This window comes from Spodoptera frugiperda, chromosome 14 (assembly GCF_023101765.2).
Source record: "Spodoptera frugiperda isolate SF20-4 chromosome 14, AGI-APGP_CSIRO_Sfru_2.0, whole genome shotgun sequence".
Classification (NCBI taxonomy): domain Eukaryota; kingdom Metazoa; phylum Arthropoda; class Insecta; order Lepidoptera; family Noctuidae; genus Spodoptera; species Spodoptera frugiperda.
In genome coordinates this window covers 3434738-3445174 of record NC_064225.1, presented here as the reverse complement: position 1 = coordinate 3445174, position 10437 = coordinate 3434738, and the positions used below count along the sequence as shown (strand labels likewise).

General features: G+C 35.1%; 3 protein-coding genes across 3 annotated transcripts; all 3 read right to left on the bottom strand.

The window, feature by feature from the left end:
• Positions 1 to 447: 447 nt before the first annotated feature.
• On the bottom strand, positions 448 to 3437 carry LOC118279417 (UDP-glucosyltransferase 2-like). The gene is made up of 4 exons (XM_035599111.2): positions 2436 to 3437; positions 1700 to 1922; positions 1049 to 1268; positions 448 to 736 (listed from the first exon to the last, which is right to left on the bottom strand). The coding sequence occupies exons 1-4, from the start codon at positions 3264 to 3266 to the stop codon at positions 448 to 450; spliced, it is 1563 nt and encodes a 520-aa protein (XP_035455004.2). The 5' UTR covers positions 3267 to 3437.
• A 401-nt stretch (positions 3438 to 3838) lies between these two features.
• Positions 3839 to 6276, bottom strand: LOC118279418 (UDP-glycosyltransferase UGT5-like). The gene is made up of 4 exons (XM_035599112.2): positions 5423 to 6276; positions 5002 to 5227; positions 4366 to 4585; positions 3839 to 4127 (listed from the first exon to the last, which is right to left on the bottom strand). Exons 1-4 carry the CDS (start codon positions 6251 to 6253, stop codon positions 3839 to 3841), a joined length of 1566 nt encoding a protein of 521 aa, XP_035455005.2. The 5' UTR covers positions 6254 to 6276.
• A 462-nt stretch (positions 6277 to 6738) lies between these two features.
• On the bottom strand, positions 6739 to 10016 carry LOC118279415 (UDP-glycosyltransferase UGT5). Its single transcript, XM_035599108.2, has 4 exons — positions 9013 to 10016; positions 8207 to 8429; positions 7548 to 7767; positions 6739 to 7097 (listed from the first exon to the last, which is right to left on the bottom strand). The coding sequence occupies exons 1-4, from the start codon at positions 9838 to 9840 to the stop codon at positions 6803 to 6805; spliced, it is 1566 nt and encodes a 521-aa protein (XP_035455001.2). The 5' UTR covers positions 9841 to 10016; the 3' UTR covers positions 6739 to 6802.
• Positions 10017 to 10437: the final 421 nt, after the last annotated feature.

The following is a 10437-nucleotide window of genomic DNA, read 5'->3' as shown; positions in this document are numbered from 1 at the left end:
ATATTTATTTACATACATACATAACCTCACACCTGTCTCCCATGGGGGTAGGCAGTATCCTACTAACATTATAAATGTGAAAGTTTGTGAGTATAGATATTTTTATGGGGGAGGGGTGATCATCCAATGACTTCTTCTGCCTCGGGCGAGGTGAGAGGGAGTGTCAGATTGTTACTGACTAAAAACTATCCAGTTTATACTCTTGCTTAGAGTTGGAGCCCCGGTTAAATGTTAAGTAGTTCACAGGTCCAAGTATCTCATTACCATTAGTCGAACAAGCACAAAAACTCTTTGAAGGCTAATATAGCTACATTGGAATTGGATAGGCTAATAAAATTTTATAAACTGGGAAATGATAGACTTATAACTACTGTGCAAAATTTATTTACAGTATATGAATGTTTACTTTCATTAATAAGTATTATCAACAACAATAATAATCAGTCTTTAATTATTTTTAACTTTAGTAGTAGAAACAATAGTTGAAACAATAAACTTAACAATTGCACGTACAATAAAAACAAAAGTTAATAAAATTATTAACAATGCAAATAGTAAAGTAAACACTAATTCTAGTTCGAGGTACTCTGCCCACGACATGTTGGCTGCAGGTCCACGCAGATGTCTCGCGCCGCCGTGACGCAGCACGTGCTCCGTCCACCACACGGCGCGCTCTAGAGGAGGCTGAGGCTGGTCGTGCATCACGCTGCGTAGTTTTTCCACATTATTTTTGTAGCTGTAAATGACAGTAGAAAATTAATTATTAGTCCACAAGCATAATTTTGATATCTCATTATTGAAGCCAAAATCAAAGTATTAATTTCAAACAAACCTACGTCCTTATGTGTCAAGGATTTTAAGCGAGTAGTTAATTAATTTTAAAAGTTACAAAGGTTGTTTTAATACTTCTTCTCACACGGAGAAGATTAGAGCGTTAATCGACACTCTTGCTCAATATGGCTTAAATAAATAAAAAACAGAAACCGCTAGTGGCTTCGTCTCTTTGCTCCTAAATGTGGATCAATAAAACTAATTGCGATTCGCTCACCTTTTATCCTCAATTACAGTTTTGATGGTATCCGTAAACTGCTCTACTGTAAGTTTATCTAAATTCAACTTTATTCCAATCTTAAAGAATTCATATCTCTCTGCATTGAACGGTTGATCAGCGAACATAGGGAATGCTATCATAGGCACTCCACCTGATATTGCTTCATCAGTTGACTGCAAACCAGCCTGGGTTATAAACAGCTTTATTTTTGGGTGTCCTGCAAAAATAGAAACACTTATTATAATGCGGTGGAAACATTCATTTTAGTAAAAAAATATTTGGTTAAGGTGGTAGATTTTGATGATACAACGTTAAAAAAGGCAGATAATAAAATAGTAGGCTAATTTAGTTGTAAATGGTAGTTTTGTATGAGTTAAGCCGGCAAACAAGTAAATTGACAAATGGATCACCTGATGGTAAACAATCTTAGCCGCCTGTGACCATCCGCAACACTGTAGTAGTTACAAGTGCGTCGCATTTTGAGGGTTACGTATTTGAGGATTGGGTAGATAGGGAACGGGAGGCATTGGGCCTTTTTGCCTTATGCAACAATGTTTTCTACAAGTTACTCTAATTAATGTTAACAAAATATCAGTTTAAAAAAGCACACAAAAACCTATATTATGCAAAACTGTCGAAGGCACTTACGAAGCAAGTCTTGCTGAGGCAGCCATTTTTCTATCCTAATATTATCCGTGCGTCCAGGCAGAATATCACCGTTCCATTTCCATAGAATATCGTAAGGCAACTGAGATAGTGTCTTCACTAGAACTTCAATCCTGTCAGCCGGTAGCAGAGTAGGATCGACGTTTGAACCAAAGCTTATGTAAATCACCCCGTTCTTGGAAGAGTCCAAATATGACTGAAGCTCCTGGAAGCGATTAGCACAATAAATTTACTATCTAGATTGAATAAACAATAAAAAAATTAGATAGAAGAATTGATAGACAGACTGCAAGAAGAAAATATGATAGGAATAGTCGCGTGTGATGTAATAACGCCTGATGTGAAAACTTAAAAGAAGAATGAATGCGTATGTAGCAGCGATATGATAAAAACAGGGATTTGGCCAAATCTCTAAGGGATTTGATCAAACCACGGATGATGTCAAAATAACAACACGATTTAATTATTTAGCTAAGCAAATTTAGTGATTTGAAAATTCTCAAATTGATTCAGTGATGATAATGCTAGTGAAGTGATAGAACCGAATTGCTGCAAAACCGACTGCACGTAGTTTTAAGTCTTGTCTGACCAAATCCCTTCTTAAACATATTTCTGCGACATATACACTTCAAAATAACTTGGAGCTCAAATCAAGAAGAAAAAGAATTAAAAAAAATATATTAATTAAATGTTTCGTAAAATGTTTCTAGATACTTACGGCCGGTAAATCCTTATTCGGCTTTTGATGAAGACCACCCATGTATATTACAGATGGAGGTACTGGTCTTATACTCTCAAATATAGGATTTATGTTAATGAACAGCATATCAACATTATTTTTCAACTCAGCTATCGTTGGCACTTGATCTCCGAAATTCTTTCTAAGTACTTTATTCTCATTGACTTCATTGTTTTTGTATATTTTTTTAATCTGATAATAGTTATACAATTCCTTCATTTTCTCCAATAGTGTAAGATTATTCATTCTCTGCCTAGTAAGTGCTGGATAAAGAAACGGGTGTATAGAAGCTCCCATATTCTCATAAGTATCTATAACACCACCAAAAGAACTGATTTGAATCAGTGGAGTTTTAAAGATATGAGATAAAACTAAGGTAGGTCGTACCATAGCTTCAACTAGTATGAGATCAAATCGCTTGGTTTTATCATCAATAATGTTTCTCACTCTTTCTTCTTGAAACTGAGCATCGACTATCGCTGTTATAGCTTCATATATCTTCTTTATAGCAAAATTCACATCACCTTTATTATCCTTTCTTGTGTCTAGAAATATATTATTCCACAATTCGTAAGATATATCGTGAACATCAATTTCTGTTAGGTTAGCTGGTGCGTTTCCTTTGGGAAAGGCTGGATCTGGAGTTATAACGGTCACATCATGTCCTCTTCTGGCTAGCTCCTGAGTTAAAGGTCGGAAAACAACTTGGTGACTTATAGAAGCTACAGGAAACATTGCCAGTATTCGAGCTGTTTCACTTTGATTCACAAATAAGGCACAAAATGTTATTATGTACACAAAAGATAACATTTTTAATTACGCACGTCTGTTGATATTTTTCACTTGGACATGTGCACTCTAGATTAGTTTGGTATGAACTGAACTTCGTTCCAAAAAAGTTGTGTGAATGTTTTTATTTATGGAAATGGACTTTGGATTTGTTGTGGAATAATCAAAAGCTGGTGATTGAATGTTTTATTATGGTTACTTGGCAAAATTATTTGCGTTTATCTCACCTATAAATAGTACTATCAATAGATGATAACGGATACTTGTGTTTATTTAAAGTAAGTGACTTACATTGTCCTTGTTCAATAATTGTAGCATCCGCATATCAACTCGCAACAGGATAAAGAAAAAAGGTTTGATTTTTCATCTCCTCTTGACCATGCAAGTGGACAAAATGCAAACTGTTTCACTATATTTTGAAAAGATAATTGTAAACTTTCAGAAAAGATTTTATTTTAGTGTTCAAAGAGGTCGACAAAAAGGGTTAGTAACAATTGGTGTATAGATAAATAATTATTTGAATGAGACAACACAATGTGATCATAATTCTATCTTCTCATATAATTATTTATTATTACAAATACTTGTCTTCATCAACTATGTTTAAGTTTTTTTACAAGATTAGTATTTTCTAAAGTAAGTTTATACAAAGAATTGAGAATTACAAATAATACTGCAAGTACTGTTAATAGTCCTAATAGTAAAGTAAACACTAATTCTAGTTCGAGGTACTCTGCCCACGACATGTTGGCTGCAGGTCCACGCAGATGTCTCGCGCCGCCGTGACGCAGCACGTGCTCCGTCCACCACACGGCGCGCTCTAGAGGAGGTTGAGGCTGGTCGTACATTACATAGCGTAGTTTTTCTATATTCTTGCGATAACTGAAAATAAATGCAAAGAAAAAAAATATAAATTGATTTTATTGGAGCATATTTTCAGAAGCACATTTAAGAAAAAATAATACTAGTGTACTTTTGATAACTGCAATTTGTATACCTAGAGGTTTTAGAAAGATTTTAACTTAGACTCTAACTTTTTACTTATCTATAGTAGAACATAGCTGAATTATTTTTTTTCCTTCGTACACAATAATATAAATTAATCAATCATCTCTCTTACCTTTCATCCCCAATAACATTCTTGATTGTATTCGTAAACTTTTCTACAGTAAGCGTCTCCAAATCTAATTTCTTTCCAATCTTCAAGTACTCATATCTCTCAGCATTGTATGATTGGTCCCCAAACATAGGGAAGGCTATAAGAGGTATGGCTGCCGATATGGCTTCGTCTGTTGACTGCAAACCAGCCTGATTTATAAACAGCTTGACTTTGGGATGTTCTGTAAACACAATAGAGAGTTTGTTGAAGTAGAAATTCTTTGGAAGTTCATAGGAGATTTGGAAAAAGCATTTGAGCATAAGAGTTCTTCTTCTTTTTCTTAAGGTATTGTTTTCAATCGGCCTTTCTTGTTACAAAGTACATATTGTGGTGGCATGTTCTACGAATAAAAGCCTCTAAAATAAAAGATTAAAATATAGTACATGTATTTTGTTTGATCTTGTAGCGTGCTAATCGGCGTCACCCATAAACATTCGTAACACCAAGGAGTAACAAGACCGTTGCTGACGTATTGGGGGTTAGGAATTTATTGTTATGGAGATTGAAGAGGGGAAGGAGGAATAAAAATATTACCTATTTCTCAAATTGTTGGAATATCTTTAATACATATAGACATTAATTACTAAAGTAACTTACTTAAAAGATCTGATTGTGGCAGCCATTTTTCTATCCTAATAATATTATCCGTGCGTCCCGGCAGAACATCACCGTTCCATTTCCATAGAATATCGTAAGGCAACTGAGATAGTGTCTTCACTAGAACTTCGATCCTGTCAGCTGGTAGCAGAGTTGGATCCACGTTTGTGCCAAAGCTAACGTAAATCACACCGTTTTTAGAAGAATCCAAATATGATTTAAGTTCCTGATAAAATAGAATACCATAAATTAATAAAGCGCAAAATGTGAGTTAAAAGTAAATTTAAAAATATTCATTTGGGTGAAATTCAACTTTTTCAATAACTTTCTTAAAATATAATTAGTGTTGATAGACTTATTATTTTTAAGTACCATTGGTATTTTGAATTTGTATAATAGACCAGGTTTCTTATGAACTTACCTTAGGCAATTCTTTATTTGGTTTTTGATGCAGTCCACCCATATACACTACAGACGGAGGCACTGGCCGAATCCCTTCAAATATTGGATTTATATTCAGAAATAGCATATCCACATTATTATTTAACTCAGAAACTGGTGGAACATCATCTCCAAAATGTTTCCTGAGTATTTTATTTTCAATTTCTTCAAGATTTCTATACACTCTTGTTATTTGATAGTCATTGTATACTTCTGTCACTTTTTCTAGTACACTGAGATTATAAAGTCTCTGTCTAGTAATAGCTGGATAAAGTATAGGATGCACTGGAGCGCCAATATTCTCATAATTGTCTAAAGCTCCACCAAACGAACTGATTTGTATCACAGGTATTTTGTAAATGTGAGAGAATACTAAGGCAGGCCTCACAATAGCTTCAGCAAGCAGGAGATCGAATTTCCTATTCTTATCACGAATTATTTTTTTAACATTTTCGTCTTGAAATTGGGCATCTGCGATAGCTGCTATAGCGTCGTATATTAGTTTTAAGGTTAGAACAACATCGTCCATCTTTCCTGTTGCTGGTTCTATGAATATTTTTTTCCATAGATCGTAAGAAATGTCATGGACGTCGATTTCTGTTAGGTTAGCAGGCGCTTCTCCTTTTGGGAAGGCAGGATCTGTAGTTATAACTGTTACTTCATGTCCTCTCTTTGCTAGCTCTTCAGTTAAAGGACGAAACACTACTTGGTGACTTATAGATGGTACGGGGAACACTGCTAATATTCGAGCTGATTCACTTTGATTTAAAACTAATGAAAATAATGAGATTATATGAAAAAATAGGAACATTTTGATTGTATTCTTTTAACACGTGTTCACTGTTGCTACGCTTGAATTAAAGTGATCTCCTTGGTACAAAATATTCTATATAAAGGAGTATATTGTCAATTATTATGAAATAATTGAAGCTGAGATTTGGCTAAATATAGTTATACGTAATATTTATCTTTATCTTGCTGATAAGTTTGTTACCTAAAATCTGATACCGCTTTATATGCGTACGTCAATTCTTATTGAGGAGTGACTTGCATTAATTTCAATCATATTACAGTGGTGTGTCTTACCCTGACGTGAAGTTACTGAACGATTGGTTATATCATGACCCAGGTGTAAGTTTCAAAATTTCAAACACATTTGTTTGTTGATGTATGTTTCAATATATCAAACTTTTTAGTAGTATAAAGGTTTCTATGACTTAATATAAGGTCATCTAATGAAAAATGTATTTTCAGTGTTTACCTATTAATTTCCATTGAATTAAAACAATTTAAATAATTTATAAAATCTGTTATAATCTAGATATTTACAAGAAATACAAAACTAATTATGTTACATCAATCAACTACGTTTTGATTTTGATTTTTTAACAGTAACAGTATTTGCAAAAACAATTTTGTACAAAAATCTAACAATTACAAATAATACTGAAATTACTGCTAATAGTCCTAATAGTAAAGTAAACACTAATTCTAGTTCGAGGTACTCTGCCCACGACATGTTGGCTGCAGGTCCACGCAGATGTCTCGCGCCGCCGTGACGCAGCACGTGCTCCGTCCACCACACGGCGCGCTCTAGAGGAGTCTCAATTTCATCACGCATAACGCTGCGTAGTTTCACAATGTTCTTACGGTAGCTGAAAATGTATAAAAAAGTAATTAGATATGGCGTATTGTTAGGTGTTGGTATAGGAAGAAAGGCTCATTACTGTTGTAATTTAGAAGACAGAAAATGTTTGCTGTAGGTGATATGAGTATGGGGCCAATCACCAATTAATTGCGGAAAGTGGAAGGCCAACAAAGATAATACAATATTAAAAGTTAGAGATAGCATCGTGATTCTGACTAATAGAAGCACTATCACAGATGAGCAAATGGTGTTACGAAAGAAAGATTTTTTTTATGAAATAGAAGGCAAACGAGCAGGCAGGCCACCTGCTGGTTAAGGAATTAGCGCCGCCCATGTACACCCACAACAGCAGAGACGTCACAGGTGAATTAGAACTAAACCATCAATGATATCATGAATGGCTCTTTTACCTACATTACTTAAAATACCTGTTTTGGACTCAAAAACTAATCCTCACCTTTCATCATTAATAACAGTGTTGATAGCATCTGTAAATTCTTCAACAGTCAGTCTCTCCATGAACAGCTTTTTGCCAATCTTGAAGTATTCGTATTTCTCTGAATTGTACCATTGGTCTCCAAACATGGGGATAGCAATCAGAGGCACACCAGCTGATATGGCTTCATCTGTTGACTGTAAACCAGCTTGCGTGATGAACAGCTTGAGTTTTGGATGATCTGGAAAATTTGAAGCACAATAAATACGATGTCGATGATACAACAAATATGATGTTATCATCAAAGCTGAGAAGAGGAAAATAATGATAATTATCAATGATGTCCGACGCTTAGAGGAGGATTTGCCATCAAAAGTTTTCTTTCGGCAGTTAATACTTTAAGAAGATATAAGATTTTTATTATAACTTTCGTGAGGCGTACTAAATTAGACACACACAGAGACTCTCAGTAGCAGTGCGACAATCGCCGCGTCGTGTGCCGTGAAACGCTGCTTATTCTGCGTCAAAAAGTTACGCGAGTAGGCCGATAAAATAATAATAAATTAATGACGAAATGTGGTTTAACGAGAATTTTTTGGGAGGCCATGGTGTTACTCCGACTGTGTCCAATTTGTCTCAAAGCATGGCTCTCCGTAGATTACAAATGATGTGATACTTACGTAGAAGATCTTGCTGTGGCAGCCATTTTTCTATCCTAATATTGTCCGTGCGTCCAGGCAGAACATCACCGTTCCATTTCCATAGAATATCGTAAGGCAACTGAGATAGTGTCTTCACTAGAACTTCGATCCTGTCAGCTGGGAATTGAGTTGGATCCACGTTTGTGCCAAAACTTATGTATATTACTCCATTTTTAGAAGAATCCAGATATGATTTCAGTTCCTGGAATTTAGACAAATTATATTTTAATAGTCTTTTTTTAAAGTTTACCCCATACTAGGATATTCTCCTGTGTCGTGGGTGCGTTTACAAACATACAAATTCACATACACATCACACCCAGACCTGGAACAACAATTTGAGGATCACACAAAGAGTTGCTCCGTGCGGGAATCGAACCCGCAACATGTTACGCAGCAGCCATCGCACCAACCGTACAGTCAATCAATATCACTCCTTCAATGAATGATAATATATTACATTATTATCAGACAGTCTACTACACATTATTTTATCTGCACACACGTTGATAATAGCACACAGACCTTATTTATGTTCCTCTATGTTTACCTTGAAAGCTATTCGTACATATATAGACCCATTAAATTTAAATTCTGAACTTATATCCCTAGAATATAAAAAAATAACACAATTTTATTTATGTATACGCACACGATTTCATTCATACTTTTTCTTTTAATCCTTCTTGATACTAGAATTTTCCATATTCTTACATTTACAAACGCCTCTCTTATTCCTACTGTTTATTAATAAAATATGTAATAGTATTTAAATTGTCACATACCTCAGGCAACGGTTTATTAGGCTTTTGATGTAAGCCTCCCATATACACCACAGATGGAGGCACTGGCCGGATCCCTTCAAACACTGGATGCACATTCAGGAACAACATATCCACATTATTATTCAATTCAGCTACTGGAGGCACATTTGTAAAATGCGTACTAAGCATTTCATTTTCTTTCACCATACTGTTCCCATACATTTTGTTGATCATAAAATCGTAGTACAGTTCCTTGACTTTTTCAACCAGAGACAGATTGTGCAGCCTCTGTCGAGTCACTGCTGGGTACAAGAATGGATGTATTGAAGCACCAACGTTAGCATAATTATCCAAAGCTGCTCCCAAAGAACTAATTTGTATCACAGGTGCTTTATAAATATGAGAATACACTAACGCAGGTCGCACACAAGCTTCTAATAACAACAGATCGAAATGTTTGCTTTTATCACTGATCAAATTTTTCACTTTATCGTCTTTCAGCTGAGCGTCTACTATTGCTACTAAGGCATCCATTATAGCACTCATCACCATGACCACATCATCCTTGTTTCCTTTAGTTGAAGCCATGAATATCTTGTTCCATAGTTCATAGGAAATGTCATGGACATCGATTTCTGTTAAATTTGCTGGTGCTTTCCCTTTAGGGAAGGCTGGATCTGTCGTGATGACTGTGACCTCATGACCTCTTTTAGCTAGTTCATGAGTTAAAGGACGAAAAACCACTTGATGACTGATTGAAGGAATTGGAAATACTGCTAAGATTTTCGCCGCTTCATCGTGACTTGCGAAAGTACTGAGACAAAGTATTATATAGATAAAATACCTCATTGTCTGGCTGGTGTTTCAGTAATCAGTAACGAACCGATGCCTACGACTGTCAACGCTACACTGATGGTACTTCATAAGGTTTCAAGTTCATTAACACTATATATAGTGAGATTTTAGATATAAAGTGGCGAAGAGTGTTCCATGTATTGTTGCATAATATTATTGGCGATGATACACTATGTTCATACAACTCAATATACATTAAATGTGATTTTCCTACTATTTTTTAGAAATCTAAGATCAGCTGAGCTATAAATTAGTCGTTAATTAAAAAAAACTTTATAGAACCCGTGACACACGTCTAATGGTCGACTCGTAACTGCCCATAGCATTATTAATTTAGATCGAACAGTGTAACTAGCCAAGCAAGATTGAGATCAATGCCAAGGTCGCGGACGCGATCTCCGTAGCAAGCAAATTATGAATGGGTTTTGTATGTGCTACTATGGTAAAATATTATGGGATTGGTTCCTTCTCTGGCATAAAATAAAAGTAAAAAAAAAAACAAAAGAAAAAAAGATTCTTTCGAAAAAAATAAATAAACTAACGATTAACTAAAAATCACGGATTGCTCACGTATTATTATTAATGGAGATA